This window comes from Protopterus annectens, chromosome 3.part0 (assembly GCF_019279795.1).
Source record: "Protopterus annectens isolate FY-2018-M chromosome 3.part0, PAN1.0, whole genome shotgun sequence".
NCBI lineage: Eukaryota > Metazoa > Chordata > Ceratodontiformes > Protopteridae > Protopterus > Protopterus annectens.
In genome coordinates, this window is record NC_056731.1 from 620,628,998 (window position 1) to 620,655,101 (window position 26,104).

The 26,104-nt window shown below is 43.0% G+C and overlaps 1 protein-coding gene across 3 annotated transcripts in view; it reads left to right on the plus strand.

Annotated features, from left to right (window-relative positions):
• BBS9 (Bardet-Biedl syndrome 9) overlaps positions 1 to 26,104 on the plus strand; it is a 2,479,230-nt gene that overhangs the window by 1,400,760 nt on the left and 1,052,366 nt on the right. For all 3 annotated transcript variants that reach the window (XM_044065020.1, XM_044065022.1, XM_044065021.1), the window contains one exon: positions 4,077 to 4,249. In XM_044065020.1, coding sequence (XP_043920955.1) covers positions 4,077 to 4,249 — 173 coding nt within the window. The remainder of the gene's footprint in view (positions 1 to 4,076; positions 4,250 to 26,104) is intronic.

Here is a 26,104-nt window from a genome sequence, read left to right on the forward strand (position 1 = left end):
CCCATTCCCTTGTTTTATTAATATACCAGCTTGTAACTCTTCTATTTAAGTAAGCCTTTAGTGAATCCCACAGGACAATGTCAGATACTTCATTCATGTTTATTTGTAGGACATTTTTGATCTCTTTATCATGGCAATCCTTAAATCCTTTTATTTTAATAATGTACACTGGTAATCCCCTGTGATGTATTAAATTGTCAGTTTTTTAAATAATATTCAATATTATAGCATTATGGTCTAGTAATATACCTGAAACTATTGAAATTTATCTAAAATGTGATAGATTGTTTCAAACAAAATTTTATCAGTATTTGTTTGTGTTCCATATCTGTATGAATAATGTGTAAATTAAAGTGAGTTTGTTTTCTTTAGCTCATATATATTGTTTAAACTTATTAGATTTACAAAGTTCATTAAGTGTTTGGCTGAAGATATGATTCTTAGCTTTCTATCTGCAATGGAGTTTTTATCTGATAAAATACAATTGAAATCGCTAGCCATTATGACTTTCCTTTCCATGTAATAGGCTATAGTGTCTTAAATAATTTTTTGCATCTTTAGGTCCAACTCCTGGAATCCAATAAGAATGTGTACACTCTTCTGTCCCACTCAGTTATAACAATGCTTAACATACCATTTTTATCAACATAGGTATATTTTACTTTCGGCATTACTTGCGAGTTCTTCCATAAAATTCTTGTTTTACCTTGAAAGCCAGCACCTCCTAAAACCAAATAATTCTTTAATGAAAATTTATTTACATCTTTATTAAGTAAATGTGTTTCCTGTAGAAATAATATTTGAGCTTTATATAATTGCAAGTATTTGAACAGACTTCCCCTCTTTACTGGCTTAGTCAGTCCTTTAATATTAATAGATGTTGTTTGTCTTTCGGCTTTTCCTGGTTAGGGGTCGCTAATGATTGGCAGAAGATTTTCATGAATGCCGAGGTGCCAGCTCGATGTCCAACCTTCAACGAAGGCACGTCCATTTACGCATGTTTTAGAACGCCACCCAACCGTGGGGAGGACATGCAGACTCCACACAGAAGGCACTCCCCACACTCCAGCCGAGAATCGAACAGCAGAACCTCTTGCTGTGAGGCAACAATGCTACTGCTGCACCACCACGGCTAGTCCTTTAATATTAATAGATATTCATTTAAAATCAGACATTTACATAAGAGAAAAATGACACGTGTATAATGAAATCACATTTATGTACAGAACTTATTATATACTTTATATATAACAATATGAAATCTTCAGCGATGGACAAAATTTTTGAAACAAATAATAAAATTACCTAAGGAAATAACCCAGAAACTTTCTACCATGGAATAACATATTCTTAGTTTGTTGAAAAAGATGAACAAACTACCTCTCAAACTCTCCATTAGACTAACAACTCCTAGCTCACGCTTCTTATTCACATTAATGTGTCGCATATTTTTAGTATGCATCATCTTAAAAAAGCCCGTCAGTGACTTATTATGAATAAGAAAAGTTAAACAGTGTAGAGCAGGCACACAGGAGAAAGATTCATACAGAGCAGCAACATACAATCAGATACAATTATTTACACTGAAGTCTGTTTAGGTGCATAATAAGTGAGCAGATGATTTACTCTATTAAGCTATTTGATCCTGTAGGCAATAAGCTTCGTAGCAGGAATACCTAGACTATGCAGTTACAGCAAAAATAATCAAATAAGCAATAATCCAACAGGATACAGTACATGTGACCACTCGCATTAAAACAGCAGGATTGGAGATAATGAACCATGACATAGTCTATTGCCTTAATGTAATTATGTTATCTAACAACATGAAATACAAATGCATTAACCTGAGATTGTGATATGTAGGACACAAGCCAGCAAAGGAGGGTTAAGTTCAAGAGCAGTATCAAAAAGACTGGGTGTCAGTAGTTGATTTCAATGCTATCAACGCAGTAGATAATTTAAGATAGATTCAGAGACTAGTAGTATTCACTAACACTATCATATCATAATATCAAGCCGCTAACACATACACTGTGTAAATTAGGAACCATATGGGTGCTGGAAAGAAATGGCGCTGTTATCCACTAGAGGCCAATAAAAAATGTTAATAATATTAAGCTTAGACTAGATAGAATTCAAATCACTTCCACAGTGATTGTTGTGGTTACCAGTTTGGATTTTCGCTGTCATCTCTCTTTTTTGGTACCTTGTAGATGTTGCCAACTAAGCAGGTTTCTAGCACTTTGCACAAATTTGCACTCTTCTTATTTTGAAACAGTGTTAAAGCTACTTTTTATTTAAGGACTATCAAAACCAAGAAAACGTATTGTTTTTATTTAAGTGGCCCAAAATAATTTTATAAACTTATTGAGGGTTTTAGGTGGAATCTGTAATCAGAAGCCAGGTACAAGTAATTTAACCTTAACAAAGCTTTACCAGCCTTTTTAGTTTAATAGCCTTCTCAGTTGTTTTTTCTTCAAAATTTCTTCAAAGTTAAGACCACAGCTTCCCATAACAGCTTTCAGTGGCTAGTAACACTGATTCTTTAGATAACAAAGTGTATAACATACATATATAGCCAAGAAACTTCACAACTTGTGTTTTAATGTAGTCACCATTTCAGTGTGTTTCATGTTCTGTGCATTTGTGCTTGTAGATGAATTGGGCTTTGTCATCTGGGGACTATGTCCAATAAGAACCTAATACATATTATTACATAGTTGTAAATTATAACAAAAATTATCTCATTATAGTCTCAGTTGTATACTACCCGATGATAACATTCCACTAACCTCAACTCCATTGCTTCTTTTTGCAAAGAAAATATCTAATTGATACATCTAATTACTCACTTTATTATTGTTTACTGTACTGTTACTGAATTGTATATTGTTCCGTATAATCCTTTGTTGCTGTAGTATATTGTGACTTGTTTGTGCTGTGATCAGAATATTCTCCAGCCCAGAAAATACTTAGGTGGATTATCATGGCGTTTGATTCTTGCGTCATGCTGAACATGACTTAAAGTTCTGGAGGTTGGGGGTTGGAATAATGCTTAAGGTGTTTACCTCACGGTCACAAGATACAGGATTTGATTGTCAGCTTTAAAACTGACATTGACTATGCTTAAAATGGTCCACAAGGGCAGCTAGCCTAGTACTTATCAATGAAGCCATGTATGCAAAGGATTGTATCTACATCTGTATTGCATTGCATGTTATTGTACATTTTTCTTTTCCTTGGACTTCACTGAAAAGGGACTCTCTGACTCTGCTAGAATATCCCTGCAAGCAAATGTAAATAAATAAATAAGAAAAATGTTTTAATAATGTGGCATAGTGACTAAGAACCATATTCATTGCAGATTAAGCACACTGATTCATATCTCTCACTGCTAATGGAGACAGACATCCTATAGTGGACGAAATTTGATAAACCGATATGTAAAAAAAAACTCTTTGAATAATCATAAAGTTGCAATGTAAGTGGATCAGCAGGTAAGATATTTGGTTTTGAGGCTGGAATAATGGTTAATTTTTCAGAGTGATCCCCTATCAAGACTTGGTAAACACATGCTGGCCCTATAACGCAAAATAAAAGTAGTGACATATTTCCAGGTGCTAACCTGAAGTTTATTTTTTTTGTGTGTACATAATAAGGATAACACACTGAATTCCAGAAAGAGTGGCTATGCCCCTGTTTTTCTGACTAACATTATAAAAAAATCTAACAAGATAATTTGATTTATGTCAATATGTGGAGACTTGCAAAGCTTCTTTGTGGCATGCTTATGATTTTTGACTACTGCTGCATTTAAATTGTTGCATAGCATTATCCTTAAGTATTTGCTACATATTTTTATGGCTGTAACGTGTACAAGAAAAGTGCTCAGTAGGCAGTTATGACTTTTATTATACAAGTTACAAATGATTAATATTGCGTAGTTTTCTTTTGCTTCCAGGTAAATACACTTTATTTTTTATATATGGCATGGTGATTCATTATCATCTGTTTTTATGTAAAATAAGACACAGCTGTATGAGTATTATTTTCTGATTCTCTTTATTTCCTAGAGCGATATAGGATTCAGAGTGAACAATTTGAAGATCTCTGGCTTATAACAAAAGAACTCATCCAAAGATTTGAAAAACATTTTGCCGTACAAGGAGTCAAAGATTTCATGTGTAGTTTTTCCGGGACTATCCCATTACAAGAATATTTTGACATGATGGATCATCACTTTGAGGTTAGTTTAAAACACATTGAAACACATAGCTATGACCAAGTCTGACTGATAGTGAATAGTAGATGTGTAGTTGTCCTATCTCGTTTTCATTCTGTACTGATGGGTTCAGACCAGATCCTTGGTTCTGACTCAGCCATTTACTAAAGCTTGAGGTCTCCAACCAGCTCATGGCTCTTTTCCTATTCCATGATGCTCTAGTTCCTTCCTCAGATCTTGTTTGCCGCTGAAACAGATCAGGTCGTACAACTAGCTGTGGCTAAGTGACTTTCTTGTATTTTGCTATTTTTCCTATTTTATAATATTAGGAAATTTAACTTCCCTTATTGCTTTTAAATTTAATGTTTTGCTTACTTTTTTGTAGAGAGCCTACTCCTTTATCTACATTTAGTGTGCTTTATGTGGTTTCTTGGGCTGTTGTTGGTTAGGCCTGTACTTTTTCCATCCCGTTTGCAGTGTGGTAGTTTAATGCTTTTTGCAGTTAGCATTAGTACTTATAGAACTCTTAGGTAGTTGTGTGCCTTTCTATTTAGTAGTTTATAGAATATATCTATATATTTATATATCCTGTGTGTTTTACAATTCAAAGTTTTTCTTTTTGTTCAAACAAGATTTCATATTAGTGTTGAATACCTTTTGCGAGCAATCTTGTGTGTTTTTCTGTATAAAAAAGTGTGTGTGTGTGTGTGTGTGTGTGTGTGTGTGTGTGTGTGTGTGTGTGTGTGTGTGTGTGTGTGTGTGTGAGTGAGATCTCTTTTGTACTGTATTTGTAGCTCGTTTAAGAGGTATACAACCCATTTTTACTTAGAGGGCAAAGTTTTCTCTGAGTGATTCTGAACTTAAGATGGCGAAGCAGGCTAAGGAAGTAAAACCTTCGGGTTTTAAAAAGTGCCCTAAGTTCATACAGAAAATGTCAATTAGGGATGGACATACGGAGTGTGTTTACTGCCTGGGGGCAGTTCATCTGCAGGAGTCCTGCCCCATATGCCACTCCTTCAGCTCTAGGGCTCTCCAAGAGAAAAAATAAATTAATACTAAAGGGATTGATAAAGTCTTCTTTTTCAGAATCTCTCGAACAGGATCAAAGTACTTCAGATAAATCCATGTCACCCACACAACCTGAAAAGACTTCAAAGAGATCATCTTTTTCCTCTTCAGGAAGGTTGGAACTATCCACTAAACTACTCACGATGTCTCTGACATTGACTAAACTAACTGATACTGACACTTTAGAGCCAGTATCTTCTACTCTTAGATTGCCTCTCTTACAATCTGTAGCATCTGCCCCATCCTCTCAGTCCTCCAAAAGCATATCTGATTATGATGTGGATCATGTGGTGCAGAGACTGTTGAAGACACTGGTGCTGGCCAGACCTTTGTTGGAACTGACCCAGAGGGGCTTGGAGCTGACTGGAACTGTTTCCCTATCTTCAATTCCTCCTCTGACCTGAGCTGTGGCTTCAGAGCTGGAATGCGTGGAACTCATAGTGGTGGAGCTGTTGGAGCCGATACCTGTTTCAGGCTCATCGGTTCTGACTGCTCTGACTACCTCTGTGCCATCTGAGGCGTCTAGGAGATGACATTCTCCAGTCAGGTCAGGGGAGGACAGTCGGGCCATGACTTTTTCAGTTACAAACTTGCTTCTCGGGGCTTCAGCTTGGGTGAGTTTGGCTCCTACCTTGGCCTCTGAGCTGCCCCCTATGGTGCCGGGGAGGTCTTCCAATTCCTCGGAACCAGGAGTCTCTTTGGACCATGGGGGGGTGGGGGCTTTTGCGGCTATGAGGAAAGCACTGTCTCCAGGGACATCCTCACTGTATGATCCAAGCATTCCATCCCCAAAGGCACCGGTATCCATCTATGCACAGCCGATTCCAAAGAAGCATAGAGACCCGAAGCCTCAGGATGCCCCAGTGGGTGAACCCCTCTCTTCCGAAACCTATCTGGAATGTCCTACTGAAGAGGTTATGTAAGAAGAAGCATTTGGAGTCCCCAAAGCAGTCAGTAACATCTGACACAGACCTCAATGAATCAGAAGGGTTGTCCACGGTCGCCCTCTGAGGATGTCTCCTTTATAGACATCTTGGAAATCCTTAAACAGAGAGGCGGCTGGAAGTCCATTACTCCTTCTGATGAGGAGTCCATCTACCTGAAGGCTTTTGGGTCTCATCCTTCAGCCACCTGGGTGTCTCCACCTTTTGGCAAGCTTATGGAGTTAGTTTGTTGAAAGGCATGGGAGTCTCCGGACACAGTGGAGCCTGTCCCTAGGAGGCTTAATAAATTCATCACCTCCCCAGATGACAAAACTGGGTCTATATCATATGTGCGAATCTCACAAATTGCAAACGCTCATAATATTGAACGTACCGAACCTCGAACTTCCTATTGTGCGGGGCTGTGCCCCCCACACCCCCTGCTAAATATATATTCCAACTCTGAGATCGCAGTACAGTGAGGAAAGGGCAAATATCCCATTCTTCACTGTACCTCAATCTCAGAAAAAGCACTTTGAGGTCTGGTACATTCGATATTATGAGTGTTCGCAATTTGTGTGATTCACTCATATGATATAGACCCGATATAGAACCTTCTTGATAAAAGGAGTCCCTGTAGATGCTATGGTGGTGGCGGCAGCCACAAAAAAGGAGTTATCAGAGACATCCACATCTGTCCAGTCACCAAACAAAGAGTTGGGTACGATGCACAGATACGGAAAGCACATGATGATCTTCATGGTTCACTGTTGCAGTCATCACCTGTGGGTTATCCCTGCTGTGGTAGCCCTCGGCCGGCCCCAGTACTAGAGTCAATGTTTTTCTGCGATGCCTGCTGTCTCTTGCTGCCTGATGTCAGGACGTCAGTGCTATAAAGGAAGGCAGCTGACGCCATTACATCAGTCATTCTTGCCATGGAACACATAGCAGAAGCAGTTTGCAAGTGTGCCGATCGGTCGCTACCAGAGTTTGAATTACAGCTGAAAACATCTAAAGCTAAGTACCCCATTGGGAATCCTTTTTTCATGTACTAACTAATATCCGAAAAAGTTAACAATTGTCTCATCTGTGGAAAGCAAATACCGCACCGAGACTTCCATTCATACTATGTCACTTGTTTAGGCCCAGACCATGACATCCGTAGGTTCATAGGTTGGTACTAGGCTATCGGCCCTAGGGCCTTTACAAGCCTAGCCATAACAATTCCCTGGCTATATCTTCCCACAATATGTACTTCCCTGGACCCCTGTCTAGCAGGGTGACTGACGTGATCCCCGGGGTGAATTTCCTATCTCCCATCCAATCGTCAAGGTTCCTTTTGAAGAGGGCCAAAGAGGTGCTCTGCTTGACATGTATGGGAAGTCTATTCCAGAGTCTGGGGAGTCTCTGGGTCAGGAACCTATCCTTCCAGCATGTTTTGTTCATTGTGATGACAAGGTTTCGATCCCTGGAGCATGTGGCTCTGAGGGATTGGGATTTCTTTAAGTGTAGCATGTCCAGCAGCTCTGGGTTTGACATGGCCTTGTATGTTAAGCAGAGATTGCTTCTGAGTAGACGATATGCAACAGAGTATAGCTGGAGTTTTTTAGATGGTCAGCATAGGGCATCTGCTTTAGGCCTGTGATTCTTTTAGTGAGGTATTTCTGCAGCCTTTTCAGTTCTTACAGATGCCTTGAGAGGTACATACCAAATGGGGTGTTGTATTCCATAATGGGTCTAATGAGGGATGAGTACAGTGGGACAATGACCTCCTTTTTTCTGGATGAAAAGCCCTTAGTGATGAGGTGTGCCACGTAGAAGGATTTCCTGACTGTTGAGGTGATGTGGTTATCGAAGGTGAGACCACTGTCCACCTGTGTCCCTAAGTCTCTTATCACACTTTCAATGTTTAGTGTACTGCCACCTATGTGATAATTCACCAGTATATGTGTTTTCCCAAAGGGGATAACTATACATTTTTTGGCATTGAGCTTGAGCCCATTACAATGGCACCAAGCGTCTGTTTCTGTAAGGCCGTTTTGTAGAATATTCACATAATTTCGGGATTCAATAATGGCTCCCAGTTTGCAGTCATCTGCAAACTTTCTTAGCCAGAGTCCCGTAGTGTTGGCCTGTACTTCAGAGAATTAGATGACAAACAAGAGCGGTCCCAGGACTGAAACCTGAGGTACTCCACTTGTCACTTGTCTGGAGCTGGATTTGGAGTCGGCTACTCTTGCAGTGTGAGTTCTGTCAGTAAGACAGTTGGCAACCCATCGAGTGACATAGGGATTAATGTCCAGCTTAGTAAGTTTATCTATGATTCCAGAGTGGGGTATGGTGTCAAAGGCCTTGGCGAGGTCCAGATAGGCTGTGTGGACCACCTTACACTCGTCCACAGCTTTGGAGACTGATTCAAAGAAGTCAGTCAAGTTCAGGAGACAAGATTGCCCCTTCACGAACCCAAACTGGGTGGGGTCCAGTGTTTGAAGGTTGCCAATGACTTTATTTATAAGTTCCATGATAATACATTCCATGGCCTTGCAGATCAGGCTCGTTAGACTGATGGGGCATTAGTTCCCAGGATCCAAGTTGGATCTGTCCTTGTGAAGTGGGATAACTGTAGCTGTGCACCACTCAGTAGGCACAAAGCCTGAAGTGGGCTATGATTAAACATGACACTTAGGTGAGGTGCCAGTTCATTTTGTAGTTCATGTAGTACACAGCATGGGATGTCGTCTGGTCCCATGGATGCTGTATTCTTAGGTTTGGAGATTGCGATTTTTACCTGTGTGGCCATTATTACCAGAATTTGCCAAACTTTCGGTATTGAGATGGGCCCTTTAGGGGGAGAGAGGGGGTGAAGTTGTCACTGAATCAATCTGCCAGGATATTGGCAACATCCTTGGGATCAGTATATTTAATGCCATTTTGCTGTAGCTCAGAGCAGATCTGAGCATTGCTATTTAGATTCTTGACATAACTATAGAATGCTTTGTGGTTGTCTTTGGAATCTTTGGCAATTTTATTTTTGTAACAAGCTTTGGAGGATTTTATGAGGGATCTCAGCTTCTTACTAAGGCTGGTAAGGGAGTTTTTTGCATCCTGGGATTTTCCTCTTTTCTGCAAAAGTTTCTTCCTTTTGTTGTAAAGTTTGCTTATGGCAGGGGACCACCAGATTAGCTTCCTTTTTTTGGAGGAGAGTGTCTTGGTTCTATTTGGGATGGTACGATTCATGCATGAGTGGATGTGCTTGTACAGTGCCTTAGTGTAGGATTCAGCAGTAAAACTTTCAGTTCCCATCTGCATGGGTGTCATGAAGTTTGTCACTTCTGACTTGAGTAGCATGAAGGTGGTTTTGGAGAAGTTTTTTACGGAGGTTTCCTTAATGGGGGGTGGGGGAGGGATGTGGATGTCAAAGGTGATTAGATTATGGTCAGACCTGACCAACGAGGGGGGTGACCATAGGTGTGGAGCATCGATTTCCCATGTTGGTTATGACCAGGTCTAGGATATAGGAGCCCCTGGTGGGACTATGGATTAGTTGATCCAGGGCATTGGAATTTATGAATTCCAAGAACCGTTAGGCAAATGTGTTGGTACATGAGTAGTTTTCCCAGTTAATGGCAGGGTAATTGAAATCACCCAGTATTAGGGTGTTTGGTTGTATCTTAATATTTTCCAGTATGTTTAGAAAGGTGTAGTGAGAATCTTGGGGCATGGTGGGGGATCTCTAGCAAGCTACAATTTGCATTGAAGTCTTACCTAGTGTTAGTTGCACCTGGAGAATTTCAGACGCATTGTGTTTGGCAACTAGCCTGGTGTTGTGAATATCCTTGGTGAATATGGACACTCCTCCATCTTTAGTGTTTCGTCCCTGGTTTGGTGGCCGAAAAGTGTGTTAAGAGTTGTAGCATGGTATTACATGGGTGCTCTCTGGATCCTTGAACCGGGTCTCAGTTACTGCAGAGATATCAATGTTCTCCATTTTTAGGAGTGCCTCGAGAGAGGCCTTTTTGAGGTGTAGATTTTTAGCATTAAGTAGCATTACCTTCAGATTTTGCATGCTTGTACCTGTTACGGTGATGGTTTTGTCCTTTGAACTTTGCCTAAAAAAGGCACTATAGGGGTGACAAGAGCCTTAGCCAGTAACCTGAATTCCAGGGGCGACAGGTGCAGACCATCTCTGGCAAAGCATCGTGGTCTGTTGATCATGGCAGACAGATCCTGGATTCCCTTTGAATGACAACAGAAGCTTAGCCAGTTGTTGAAGTCAGTCATTTTGTCCTTATACTGTGGTATCATTCTAGGTGAAGGCAGGATGCTACTCAAGGCTAGAGTCATACCTGCCTGGGCCACATGATCCAAGAGCTCTTCCAGGTCTCTTTTCATGTAGTCCAGGGAGGTACGTCTCAAGTCATTTACTCCAACATGGACAATGACAGAGTCATATTTGTACTTGTTGTGGAGTGTCTTGAGTGCATGCGTTATGTGGCGGATCCTGGCACCCGACAGGCTGCTGACTGTAATTTTCTCCTTGTTTAGCCTGGTGAGTGGGACATCAGTGTGCCCAAATATAGAGTCACCTATGACTAAAGTGTTGGGTACGATGTCTTGCCTTAGAGGCTGTTGTTGGGTGGCACACTGGTGTTGTAAGTTATGTGACACTTTGGTTGTGATTGGTGTATGTTTGCTTTTCAGCTTCGAGGTCCTTGTTGCTTGGGCAGGTTACTGTTAAGGGCCTCCGCATATGAGGGTTTAGTGTTGCTATGTGAGGGTGTTGGTGGTGTGGGTTTAGAAGGGCTATGTGTTGCCGGTTCTGTGCCCTCTTTAACGTGAGAACCATTCATCGTAGAGCTCTTATTGTAGCCAGATATTTTCATCTTCCATCCTCGGATTCCGAAAAAAATGTAAGGATAAAGATAGAGACAGACCACACAAGACTAAGTCTTCCAATGACTCTACCGCTAAGCAGGTCATCAGTTCTCTGGAATTCAGTGAGGCACTTTCACAACCCCTAATGCCTGATTCAATACCTTCACAGGCCACTACTGAGACCCTTTTGGAGTCTGGTATGCCGTAGAAATCTTCTTCGTCTTCCAAGCCTTTGGTTGTCTTTGTCTTGGTTGGGTCTGGAGCCGCAACGCAGGCATCTGCTTCCAAGGAGGTTTTTTCACACTACAGAATCTAGACAAAACACAATGCCTTCTCCTCTGACTGCCGTTTCTCTCATACCGATGGATACTCTTAGGCCTAGAAGCAAGGCCACTCCTAGGAAAACTACCTCTAGCCACCATTTTACTCACATGCTTAAAATGACGGAGGATCTTATCACCCTTATCAGGGGTCATCAGGCAAAAAGCCATATGGCCCTGTGGTTAAGGTGTTTGCCTCACATGTATAAGGTGCAAGGTCTGATCATCACCTCTTCCAAAATTTTCATTGATTAAAGGGATATAATCAAAGGAAAAGAGACCTTTCTCCTGAAATACTGACAGAATAGGATTCTGAGAAGTCTGATTATTCAGATTTTGAAGAGGAACAACAACCTCTGACTGCTTATGAGGATTTAGATGCAGAGGAATCCATTCCTTCTGCCTCCCCACTAGAAGATCTTTCCTTTGGGGAAACCCTTAACACCCTCAGGGAACATTTCCACTGGAAATCCCAGGACTTCCCTCAGTCTAAGAAAAGACTAAGAGAGTTTCTAGACCTGCCCCAGCACTGACCCTTGGCCATCCTTCCTATCTTAGGGGTGGTTGATAATGTCTTCCATGAATCCAGCTTAACTCCTGATGCCCTCCCACCTGCTCCCAGAAAACCTGACAGGTATTACAGAGTACCGGATTCTCACAAATATGTGTACAGAAATCCTGCTGCAGACCTGGTGGTCATTACACAGGGACCAAAATAGCTGAGGCTAGTTCTGCAAAGAATCCTGTTCCTTCTGACAGGGACTCCGGAGCTCTGGACAGATGGGGTAAAAAAGTATACACCTCTGCAACCTTAGCTATCAGAGCACTCAGCTGTCAGTTCCATATGTTAAAATATCAACAACACACTTTGGAACTATTAAAACAAAAGATTTCAACCTTTCCTGACTGTGCCAATTCGAAAGAGTTAGCAGATTTACTGCACTCTACTTGTCTAGTGGCTAAACACTCATTACACTGAGGATATGATGCCCTAGAAGCCTCAAGCAGGAAAGCAGTGTCAGGATCTATCATTAGGAGACATGCATGGTTGAAGAAACAACCTCTCCCTGATCATGTCAGATTTAAATTGCGTGATGCACCCTTGGATAAGGACTGATTAGAGAAAAAGCAGAAGAGGTGCTTAAAAAGATGGAAGACAAAGCAAAATCTATGCAAACAGTAAAAGATTTCCTTCAGGTGCAACCTTCTAAGTACAGCAGGAATTTTCACTCAAAATACTGGTTCTTTCCTGCACCTAGCAGACAGGGGCAAGGTAAGCCCCGCAGGGACAGACCACCCAGACTCCTATCCCAGGGACAGCAGATAACCAAACAGTGGACCACTTCCACTCCAAAGGCAGGGAGTTCTAATCGATTCCCTCTATGACAAAAACTCTCAATGACTCCCTCTCCCCCCTCTGCCCTCTTTTCACTCACCAGAAACTAGGAAGAAGGCTCTCCCTTTGCAAAGAAAATTGGCTTTCTGTAACAAAGGACCAATGGGTCTTAAAGATAATTTTTCAGAGATACAACTTCTCCTTCAACGAACTCCCAATTCTAAGAGGGTACCCAGACCTACCTCCATATCAGTGGGCAGAGGCATTGAAACTAGTCCAAACTCTCATATCCCAAGGGGCAGTATATCCTGTCCCCTCAGATCAAACAGGCAAAGGCTTTTATTCCTTATTCCCAAAAAAGAGGGCACTTGGTGCCCCATCCTGGATCTATCCATTCTGAACACCTTCCTGGTGGTCCCCAAATTCAAAATGCTAACTTTGCAGCAGCTGCTGCCTATGCTGACAAAAAATGCCTGGTTAGTTACCCTAAATCTAAAAGATGCCTACCTCCACATCCCCATAAGGGAATCCTGCAGAAAATTCCATCACTTCAGAGCAGGCTCACAACCCTTTCAATTCTCTGTGCTACCCTTTGGCTTATCTACTGCTCCCAGGGTATTCACCAAATGCTTAGCCCCGGTCATAGTCTTTTGCAGACAGAAAAATATACAAATTTACCCTTATCTGGACAACTGCCCCATTCAGGCAGATTGCAAAGAAAAGCCCCTCAAGGACCTCCTCATTGTCAAACACCATCAAGAAAGATCATTTTCTTGGGAGCACTGCTGGACACAGCATCCCAAATGGCCTTCCTATCTCCAGAAAAGCAAAGCTTCCTGCCTTTCTATTTTACTCAGCTGGCTTCCAGATGTCACCTCACTGCGAGGAAGTTCCTGCAAGCCTTTGGGTACATGGCATCTTGCATCCTTCTAATTCCTCTGGCCAGGCTTCAGATGAGAAAACTTCAGTGGTACCTGAAGAACCTTTGGTGTCAGCACTCTCAACCTTTAGAGATCTCTCTCCCTCTGATCCCCTGTATAAGGGCCACATTTCTCTGGTGGGCAGGGGCCTGTGCCCAGAACAAGGGTCTTTCCTTCACCTTCCGCCCAACCGGGCAGACCATTACCACTGACGCCTCAGGCATGGATTGGGGCGCTCACCTAGAGGGCAGGTGCACCCAAGGTCTTTGAGATGCCCAGCACCTATCCTTACACATCAACCAGAATGAAATGATGGCAGTACAAAAAGGCTCTGTCATCCTTTAAACCCCATCTTAAGCCAGGGGTTCTCCTTATCAAGACAGACTACACCACAGTAATGTGGTACAGCAACAAATAGGGAGGGACCCAATCTTACCCTCTGTACAGGGTAGCCATGAACCTCTGGCTGACAGCCTCTTCCATGGGACTACACCTGATAGCCCAATACCTACCAGGGACCAACAACACCCTTGGCAGACCACTTAAGCAGAAACTTACTGGACCCCCATGAATGGCAGCTCCAAAGAAAAATCTTTTTACAAATCACTTAGGTGTGGGAGACCCCAGAGATGGATCTCTTTATAGGTTCATAGGTTCATACTAGGCTATCTGCCCTAGGGCATTTATAAGCCTAGCCAGAGTGTGTGTAGGATGAGAATACTATACCCATTAGTTTGCTGTGCCTCTGTCCAGCAGTGACACAGAGATGATTCATCCACTCGTCAAGATTTCTCTTGAACAGAGTCAGTGAGGGGCTCTGCCTCACATGGACTGGGATTCTGTTCCAGAGTGTAGGGAGTCTCTGGGTGATGAATCTGTCCCTCCAGCACATCCTATTTATATCCGTGTTGAGGTTTAAGTCTCTTGCTCTTGTGGCTCTGGTGGATTGGATTTTTGAGGTGGAGCATGTCCATTAATTCGGGTTGGACATGGCCTTGTATGTCAGGCACAGATCACCTCTGAGCAGATGGTATGCGACTGAATAGAGCTGGAGTTTCTTCAGTCGGGCATCGTATGACATATGTTTGAGCCTTTATCCTTTGGTGAGGAACTTTGGTCTTTCCAACTGCTGCAGGTGTCGGGTAAGGTACATTCGAATGGGCGTTGTACTCAATCATTGGTCTGATAAGTGAAGAGTACAGGGTACAATGACCCTCCTGATCTGGATGTGAATCCCTTCATGATCAGGTGGGCAGTGTAGAAGGTCTTCCTAACCACTTTGGCAATATGAGTGTCAAAGAGGTTACTGTCAACTTGGGTCCCCAGGTCCCTGATAACTTATTCCGTGTTTAATGGATTACCACCTATGTGGGTTAGGGGGTTTACTGTTTTTCCCCAAAGGGTATGACTATACATTTTTGGCATTTAGCTTAAGGCCATGGCTCTGGCACAGTTATCCATTTCCATGAGACCTCTCTGGAGGATGTCTGTGTCTGATGGAGTGTCAGTTATGGTGCCCAGTTTGCAGTCATCTGCAAATTTTGTCAACACAATCCCCTATGTTTGCCTGCACTTCAGAAAAATAAATGCCGAACAAGAGGGGCCCAGGACTGAGCCCTGTGGGACACCATTTCGTGACTAGAGTCTGACATGGCACCAGCAACTCTAACCCTGTGTGTTCTGTCCTTGAGCCAGTTTGCAACCCATCTTGTGACATATGGGTTTACATCTAAGCTGGTGAGCTTTTCTATGATGCCAGTGGTGGGGTATTGTGTGAAACGCTTTTGCTAGGTCAAGGTAGGCTGTGTGAACTGCCTTACCCTCATCAATGGCCTTAGTGACTGTTTGAAAAAGTCAACCAAGTTCAAGAGGCAGGATCGGCAAAAGCCATTGGGTAGGATCCAGTGTCTTGCCTTGTGTGTGGGTTTAGTTCCTCATTGTTTAGGTGTAGCACACAGCCGGGGACATCGTCCCATTGATGCTGTGTTTTTTTTTTTAGAGAGCAGCTCTCACCTGGGCATTTGGGGTGTTGGGGAGGCAAGCCTCGGGTGGGATAGATTTTTCTCTTTTGGGGGGGGGAGGGAGGAAGAAATTTGCTGAACCTCTCTGCCAGTATGTTGGCAATGTCTGTGGGTTCAGTGATTTTTATCATTTTGGACTAATTCTGAGCATATCTGGGAGTTCCACCCAGGTTTCTAACATAGCTAAAGAAGGCCTTATGATTGTCTTTTGTGTCATTTTTTTTTTCTTCTCTCAAAGTTGGCCTTGGATTTTTTGGTGATGTAGTTTTTTGCTATATTGATCAGAGATGCCTTCCCTTTTAGGGATTTTGCTCTGTCATGTAGTAGCTTTCTCCTCTTGTTGTAGAGTTTGTTTATGGCTGTTGCTTGATCATACATTCCTGGAGGTGCTCGTAGAAGGCATTTTTGTAAGGGGTTTCAGCAGCGTGGCTTGTGGTTTCCACTGGCTCGGGGCCTTGAAGGATACCACTCCAGTCTTAAGTGTGAAGTTTGCTTTTGAAGTTCTTCACTGTGGTCTTTTGCTGGGGTGGTGGCGGGATGTGGATCTCCAATGGGGATATACTTATGTGTGGAGCATTTTGACCCCATGTTTGTGATGATCAGGTCTAGTATATTTTCTCCTCTTGTGGGAATGGTGACTAGTTGTTCCATAGCATTTGAGTTTATGAACTCCAGGAACCTTTGGGCTAGGGTGTTGGGGCTTGAGTAATGTTCCCAGTCTATGTTTGAGTAGTTGAAGTCACCCAATATGATGGTGTTTGGAGAGACATTCATACTCTCCAGTGTCTTCAGGAAGGCTGTGTGGGTTTCCTGAGTTTGAGAAGGTGGTCTGTAGCATGCTACAAACTGTAGGGCATTTTTACCTATGGTTAATTGCACCTGGATGGTCTCCGATGCCACTAACCTGGAGGTGTGGGTATCCTTTATGAATATGGACTCCTCCTTTTGTTGGTTCGGTCCAGATTTTTTTGGGGCGGAGCATGATATGATTATAACCTGATAGTGCTGGGGTGCTCTCAGGAGCCTTGAACCAGGTTTCAGTCAGCAGCACAGACATCGATGTTCTCCATACTGAGGAGCTTAGGGCATGCATCTTGAGGTTTAGACTTCTGGCATTGACTCCATTTTTGTTTTCTAGGGGTAGGTTTATCATTAGAGCCTTGCCTAAAAAGGCACTATGGGGCAAGAGCCTTTGCCAATATCCGAAGCCCAGGGGTGACAGGTGCAAGCTGTCCCTTGCAAAGCAGTGTGGCTTGTCAAGCATGTCATCCCAGGCAGACAGACATTGGATCCCCTTAGAATGACACCAGTAATTAAGCCAATTATTAAAGCTGATCATTTTATCTCTGTATTGTGGCATCATTCTTGGTGAATGCCGGCCTGGGCTACATAATCTGAGAGCTCCTCTATGTCTCTTTTCATGTAGTCAGGGAGGTGCGTCTCAGGTCGTTCACACCATGGACAATGACTGAGTCATACTTGTTCTTGCTGTGGGTCACCTATAACAAGTGTGTCTGGCATTGTGTTTGGCCTTAAGGGCTGTGACTGTTTAGCACACTGACTTTGAGAAGTATGTGTTGCATGTCTTATGTCTTGAGGTGGCAGTTGCTTGGGTGTCTGCTTTGGAGGCCTCTGTAGTTTTGGTAGATTTTTGATCAGTGCGTGCCACTATGTCTTTGTGTGTTTATGTGTTTGTTTTGCAGTTGTGATAGTTCTATGTGAAACTGGGTTTGTCGCGTGGTTTCCTTCTCCTCCTGTCTGGTCTTGCCAGTCCTGAGTTGAGAATTTGGCTATATAGTTGCTTCTCTCACATATATTTGTGTTTTGTGGGATAAGGGGGGGTTGTCTGTGTACATGAGGCAATTGTAACATTGCCTCAAGATGCCCAGATTCACCAGCTGAACAGGATGTGTAACTGAGTCAGAAGGGACCTATAGGGAAATGGGTACTCGAGGGATTCTAGGCTAATGTAGTACTTTGTTTAGTATATAAGTACTTTACCTGTATAAAAATGCTTTAGGAGCAAGTGCTGAGCTTTTGAGATAGAGAATAGACTGTTTAGATTGCAAGTAGAGAAGTTCTAAGAAAAATTGAAGAGCAGACTTTCACGAGCCAGGAATAGTCAAACCTGGTTTAACGGGCGCTGCCCGATGGTGCTCTATGGGCAACTCAAAAATCACAAAAAGCTCGCGCTAAGCGGGCTAATTGACCCAAAATGGCCAATAGACTACAAGTTTCTGGCTGGAACCACTGCTCTAGGGACAAATAGGCTGCTCAGTGCTCTTTATCCAAATAGGATATGGAATAGCACAGGAACCAAGCCAAAACCCAGAGATCAGCAAACTCTGAAGACCGGACTATTCTAGTTCAGTAAGGCGGGAAAACAAGATTTTTTTTTTTTTTTTGCACCCAAAATGCTTCACATCGCAACCTTCAGCTGGAAAAATTTTGTATCAGCTATGCCTTGACCTTCCCCTGAACACCCTCTTTGTGTATGCATTCCCCTCCTCTGCCTCGTATTCCAAATATACTGATCAAAATAAGTGTGGAGAGACCAGAAGGCCATCCTCATTGCTCCAGATTGGCCCAGACAACATTGGTACCCCTTACTGCGCAGCCTGACCTTACAGCCTCCCAGACCGCTTCCCCTGATCTCAGACCTCTTAACTCAGGTGGATGGGGGGGGGTAGTGCTCCCAGACTTGCAGACTCTCAAACTATCAGCAAGGCTAAGCAAACAGTTAAGCAAACAGTTCCTAGACATCATTACAGAGGCCAGAAGGCCCAGCACCAGAAAATCTTACACAGGAAAATGGAAAAGATTCTGCTCCTGGAGCCAGTCCAGAGGGGGCAATACCTCACAATCTTCCATCCCTCTTGTCCTGTACTACCTACCAGAAAGGCTCATCCAGACTCTGCTACACTTTGCTGTGAAGGAAAGGTTAGTTTGCTTTTATTTTTTGTATTACTGTATTGCCTTTTTATATTTTGAATACTGTAGTTTGTTTTCTTTACCTTGTGTTTTGCTTGCATTCTGTTTTAACAGCATATTAAAACTTCAGAAGAGACCACAGCTCTCTCTGTTCTGAGTCAGGCAGAAATAAGAACTGATTAATTAAGGACTCATTCATAAGACAGAAGAGGTCACTTAAGGTTAATCACTTGTTAACAGAGGGGGTGGAGCTAGGAACTAAAATTTCTATTTAAGGAGTAAACTAAAACATTTCAGAGCTTTACCAGAAAGGCTCATCCAGACTCTGCTACAGTTTGCTGTGAAGGAAAGGTTAGTTTGCTTTTATTTTTTGTATTACTGTATTGCCTTTTTATATTTTGAATACTGTAGTTTGTTTTTGTTTTCTTTACCTTGTGTTTTGCTTACATTCTGTTTTAACAGCATATTAAAACTTCAAAAGAGACCACAGCTCTCTCTGTTCTGAGTCAGGCAGATTTTTTTCCTGCCTTCCCACCCATTTAAGTTGTCTTGTTAAATACCACTGTCTTTCTAGTTGCCCACCTCTTATGTTAATCTGACCATATATCTCATTTCTCTCTACTTTCACTGGCGTATGTGAGTAATCACAAAATCATCATTTTTGAAATCCCACCCTTCAATTATTTAAATTTATTGGCCATCCTATAGTATTTCATAGTACCAAAATACAAAAGTGACCACCCCTTTCAATCCATCTTGCTGTTTTAAAAATAGTAACTCTCCAGTAAACCTTAACTTTTTAAACAGGTAAAACTCAAGTTACCTACTTTCACATCTAACTTCTCTAGTGCACACTGCAGAGTGCATTCTTTTCAATCTTACCTTTAAGCATCCCTGTGATTAGCACTTTCTCTAATACCTGCTGGAAAGCACTAGGAAGCCTTAAACTCATACAGACACTGAACTCTCCTTGTTAACAAGGAGAAATTAATAGTAGGCACTAAACAGCCTATAATTGCAAAGTACCTTGCTAAGGAAATAGCTCCTATACTTTACAAAAAAAAAAAAAAAGTCCCAAACCAGGCATGTCCAAGGGTCAGCTTCCGGTGATTTCTCCTGTCCACCTGGTGAATCTGGGCATACTGGGGCAATGCAGCAATTGCCTCATGTACACAGACAACCCTCTCCTCCTACCACCCAACACTACAACCTGTAAGAGATGCATTTACATAGCCAAAATGGAAGCAAAGCTCTCTCCACCCAAGATTGTGCTAAACAGTCAAGAGGAGAAGGTTAACACCCACACTACACCTCAAGCAACACATAGCCCTTCTAAACCCGCACCACCAACACCCACATATAGCAACACTAAATCCACATATGCAGGGGCCCTTAACTGTAACCTGCCCAAGCAACAAAGACCTCTGAAGCTGAAATGCAAACAAACACCAATCACAACCAATGTGTCACATAGTTCACAACACCAGTGTGCCATCCAGCAACAGCCCCTAAGGCAAGACAATGTACCTAACACTTTAGTCATAGGTGACTCTATAGTCCGGCACACTGATGTCCCTCTCACCAGGTTGAATAAGGAGAAAATTACAGTCAGCTGCCTGTCGGGTGCCAGGATCTGCCACATAATGCATGCACTCAAGTCACTCCACAACAAGTACAAATATGACTCTGTCATTGTCCATGTTGGAGTGAATGACTTGAGATGTACCTCCCTGGACTACATGAAAGAGACATGGAAGAGCTCTTGGATCATGTGGCCCAGGCAGGTATGACCCTAGCCCTGAGTAGCATCCTGCCTTAGCCCAGAATGATACCACAATATAAGGATAAAATGATTGACTTCAACAATTGGCTAAGCTTATGGTGTCATTCAAAGGGGATCCAGTATCTGTCTGCCTGGGATGACATGATTGTCAGACCATGATGCTTTGCCAGAGATGGTCTGCACCTGTCACCCCTGGGATTCAGGTTACTAGCTAAGGCTCTTGCCACCCCTATAGTGCCTTTTTTAGGCAAACTTCAAAGGACAAAACCACCACCGTAACAGGTACAAGCATGCAAAATCTGAAGGTAATGCTACTCAATGGTAGAAGTCTAAACCTCAAAATGCACTCTCGAGGCACTCCTAAAATGGAGAACATCGATATCTGTGCAGTAACTGAGACCTGGTTCAAGGCTCCAGAGAGCACCCCTGCAATACCAGGCTACAACTCTTACCACACTTTTCGGCCACCAAACCAGGACTGAAATACTAAAGGTGGAGGAGTGTCAATATTCACCAAGGATATTCACACCACCAGGCTAGTTGGCCAACACAATGTGTCTGAAATTCTCCAAGTGCAACTAACACTAGGTAAGACTGCAATCCAAATTGTAGCTTGCTACAGATCCCCCACCATACCCCAAGATTCTCACTACACCTTTCTAAACATATTGGAAAATATTAAGATAGAACCAAACACCCTAATACTGGGTGATTTTAACTACCCTGCCATTAACTGGGAAAACTACTCATTTCCGAACACCTTTAAGAACGGTTCTTGGAATTCATAAATTCCAACGCCCTGGATCAACTAATCCATACTCCCACCACGGGCTCCAATATCCTAGACCTGGTCATTACCAACATGGGAAATCAATGCTCCATACCTATGGTTACCCCCTCGTTAGTCAGGTCTGACCATAAGCTAATCACCCTTAACATCCACATCCCACCCCAACCCCCAGTAAAGAAACCACCATAAAAAACTTCTCCAAAGCCAACTTCATGCTACTGAAGTCAGAAGTGACAAACTTCATGACACCCATGCAGACAGGAACTGAAAGTTCAACTGCTGAATCCTACACTAAGGCACTGTACGAGCACATCCACTCATGCATGAATCGTGCCATCCCAAATAGAACCAAAATGCTCTCATCCAAAAAAAGGAAGCCAATCTGGTGGTCGGAAGACTTTTTGCAGAGAGAGGAAAATCCAGGGATGCAAAACTGTTGCCAAAACAACCAAAGACCAAAACAAAGCATTCTATATAACTATGTCAAGATAATAATGTCCAGATCTACTCTGAGCTGAAGAGCTAAAACAGCATTAAATATACTGATGATCCGATATTATACTGCAATATCCTGGCAGGAGCACTGTCAAATTTCCACCCCTCTCACCCACCCTAAATGGCCTATCTCAATACTGGAAGATTGCCAAATTCAATAAATAATGGCACAGTAGTACAAGCAAGACTCTAAAGCCAAGAGAATACAGCATCCATGAGATGAGCATCCGGGGCTGTACTACATGAATGAACTGCATGAACTGGCTGGCACCCAGTGTCAGTAGTGTGTTTAATTAGCCCTCAGGTTTTAGGTTAAATTGGCCCACTGGTGGTGCAGAGCTTATCTCCCAATCCCTGCTGGGGATGACCAGGATCCTGGAAACTATCAACCCATCCATCAGTCCAGTGCCCATCTGCTTATCCAAGGCCATGACATTATTATCATATGCAGTATATAACAAGACATTGGCAACCTTCAAAAACACTGGACCCACCCAGTTTGGGAGACAAGAGTGAGTGGAGTACCTAGGTTCAGGGTTCAGGGGCCGCTCTTGTTTAGCATCTACTTCTCTGGTCAACACTAAGGGACTCTGGCTAACAAAGTTTGCAGATGACTTCAAACTGGGAGCCATTATTGAATCCCCAAATGATGTGGATACTCTACAAAAGGGCCTTACAAAAACAGATGCTTGGTGCCAGAGCCATGGGCTCAAGCTCAATGCCAAGAAATGTATTGTTATCCCCTTTGGGAAAAAACATGAATCCATGAATTACCATATAGGTGGCAGTATACTAAACACAGAAAGTGTGATAAGAGACTTAGGGACACAGGTGGACAGTGGTCTCACCTTTGATAACCACATCGCCACAACAGTCAGGAAATCCTTCTATGTGGCACACCTCATCACGAAGGGCTTTTCATCCAGAAAAAAGGAGGCCATTGTCCCACTGTACTCATCCCTCATTAGACCCATTATAGAATACAACGCCCCATTTGGTATGTACCTCTCAAGACATCTGCAACAACTGTAAAAGCCTCAGAAATACCTCACTAAAAGAATCACAGGCCTAAAGCAGATGCCCTATGCTGACCGCCTTAAAAAACTCCAGCTATACTCTGTCGCATATCGTCTACTCAGAGGCGATCTCTGCTTAACATACAAGGCCATGTCAAACCCAGAGCTGTTGGACATGCTACACTTAAAGAAATCCCAATCCCTCAGAGCTACACACTCCATGGATCTAAACCTTGTCATCACAATAAACAAAACATGCTGGAGGGATAGGTTCCTGACCCAGAGACTCCCCAGACTCTGGAATAGATTGCCCATACATGTCAAAGAGAGTGCCTCTTTGGACCTCTTCAAGTGGAACCTTGACGATTGGATGGGAGAAAGGAAATTCACCCCAGGGATCACGTCAGTTGCCCTGCTAGACAGGGGTCCAGGAAAGTAAATAATGTGGGAAGAAATAGCCAGGGAATTGTTATGGCTAGGCTTGTATAGGTCCTAGGGCTGATAGCCTAGTACCAACCTATGAACCTACCTAGTGGATCTACTTAATAGTGGCCTCTCCTTCTCCTCTATTAAAATCCATGCCTCAGCCATTTCAGCTCATTTTGATATAGAACAGCCCCTGTTCTCCCATCCTTTGATTAAACAATCCCTCAGAGGGGCTTCTAATATCAGACCTCCCAGAAGTCCACCTACTCTAGCCTGGGACCTGAGTTATGTTTTGGAAAAACTAACTTTACCACCCTTAAAACCTGCTGCTTCAGCAGAACTAAGATACCTCTCCTGGAAGACTGCTTTTCTCCTAGCTATCACCTCAGCCAGAAGGGTTTCAGAACTTTAGGTGCTGATGGCCATTGAGCCCTTCATCATCTTCCATGCAGACAGGGTCTTCCTGAGGACTAATCCCTCCTTTATGCCCAAGGTGTTATCTAATGTAACTCTCAACCAGGCCATACATCTACCCACCTTCTTTCCTAACCCTCAAAACAAGGGGGAAAGAATTCTACACTCACTAGACATGCACAAACAGCTCAGATATTATTTGGACCAAACTAAACCCTTCAGACCAACTACTTGTCAGTTATACCCCAGGGGCAGAGAGGAAGCCCATTTCCAAACAAACCATTTCCAAATGGATATCACACTGTATCCATCTCTGCTACAGATTGCATGGCAAACCGCCCCCAAGTCTATTCTAATCCATTCCCACTAGGGCAGCCTCCAATTCCACAGCATTCCTCAGAAGAGTTCCCTCCAGGGACATCCTGGAAGCTGCCACCTGGACTTCCGTCCATACCTTTACCGAGCATTAACTCCTATCTCTATTTTCTAAGGCTAGGGCAGAGTTTGCCTTTGCAGTTCTGCAGGGCATGCTGACCCATTCCTAGGTCTCTTACTAATCATACCACCCCTCTCCTCAGCTTTGGGAATCCTCCCACAGGTGATGACTGCAACAGTGAAACACAAAGAACATAGTACAGTTGTGTGCACTTAAATGTAGATGTTCGAATGTATTCACTGTTGCAGTCCTGGTTTCTCACCCTCCTTCCCCTTTATATCTTCTTTCTTTAGGGAGACATACATTTCTAATGGTGGCTTTTAGCCACCAGAACCACTTTACCTTATTTACTTGGGCTTCTGACTGGTTAGGCCAAGAAAAATTGATGTAATGGCATCGGCTGCCTTCCTTTATAGCGCTGACGTCCCGTCATCAGGCAGCAAGCGACAACAGCCAATGCGGAAAAACATTGACTCTGGTATTCGGGCTGGCCGAAGGCTACCACAGTAGGGATAACCGCAAGTGATGACTGCAACAGTGAATACACTCGAACATCTACATTTATGGTAAGTGTACGCAACTGTACTTTCTTTTCAGCGGCCTTTACTCTCAGGTCTCTGAATTACCTTACACATTTCACAAGGTTACAGAGAGATCTCATAAAAGAGCTTGAAGATATTCTCCAGGGTACAGTAGCTGCGGAAGTTGTGGATAAGGTTTCTTCACAGCTTGCTACCATCAATTCAGTAGTCAACTCATCCATGAGGCTTGTTTCTTATGCAGTCAATGGAGCGAGTAGGTCGGTGGATTCGGGAATTACCCTTAGGCGTCATTCCTGGATGCTCCTATGTAACTTTGCGGAACCTTTCAAGTCATCCTTTGTTAATACCCCATTTGATTGCTCATCCTTGTTCGGGCCAAACGTCAAAGAAACAATAACCAGTTGTGAACAGGAAGGAAAGACTCTCTCTGCCATCAGAGTCTATTTTTCCACACCTTCTAGACCCTATCCCAAGGGTCAAAAGGGAGGAAAAATGTGGTTTTGAAAATCCCAGAGAGCCTTTCAAGATCATGTTGAACCTTCCTCCAGGGGCAGAGGAAGAGGTAATAATAGTAGATGCTGGCCACGCAGCAGAGGGGGTCCGCAAAACCAGAACGACCGAGAATCTTTCTTTGGTAAGCCCTTCCAGCACTCCTGAATGTAGGCCCATCTCTCCCTGTCTGGAGGAAGTCGGGGGTCACTTATCTTTGTACCCAGACACCTGGCTGAAAATAACAAATGACCAGTGGGTACAAAGCATCATATCCAGAAGTTACTAAGTACCTTTTTCCATTCCACCTCCACAAATAAAAAAGATCCTGGATGTTCCACCCAGTCACAGGGAACAAGCAACCATAGAAATTCAAAAGTTGCTAGAAAAAAAGAGTCATCCAGGCAGTCCCCGCAGACCAGATAGGATCCGGAACTTACTCAAGGTTCTTTTTAGTTCCAAAGAAAACAGGGGACTGGAGACCCATACTAGATCTCAGCAGACTGAAAAAGTCAGTAAAAAAGGCAAAGTTCCAGATGGTCACATTGCAGTCAATACTTCCTTTTTTAGGGAAGGACAACTGGATGTGCTCTATAGACCTCCAGGATCCGTACTACCACATAAGAATAGACAGACCATCCAGGAGTCATCTGTGCTTTCGGCTGGGAGCCAGTCACTTCCAATTTCGAGCTCTGTCCTTTGGCCTGACTACATTCCCCAGAGTGTTCACTAAATGCATGGCAGTAGTCACAGTTCACCTGAGGTGCCTAGGATTCCAGGTGTTTCCATATTTGGATGACTGGCTCTTAACCACTACCACCAAGTACCTACTCATACAAGCAAGAGACTCTACCTTGAAACTCTGTGCGCAACTAGGGATTTCAGTAAATTATGAAAAGTCTGCCCTATTGCAATCTCAACATATCGTTTTATAGGCACAGAGTTAGATGCCAAAACAGTGATAGCCAGACTTCCACTAGACAGGGTGCAAGGCCTTCAACTTCAAATTTGGGACCTCCTCTTCAAATCCAAGGTTCAAGCAAGGACAGTCCTAAAGTTGCTGGGGACAGTGGCAGCAGCAGTAAATGTAATCC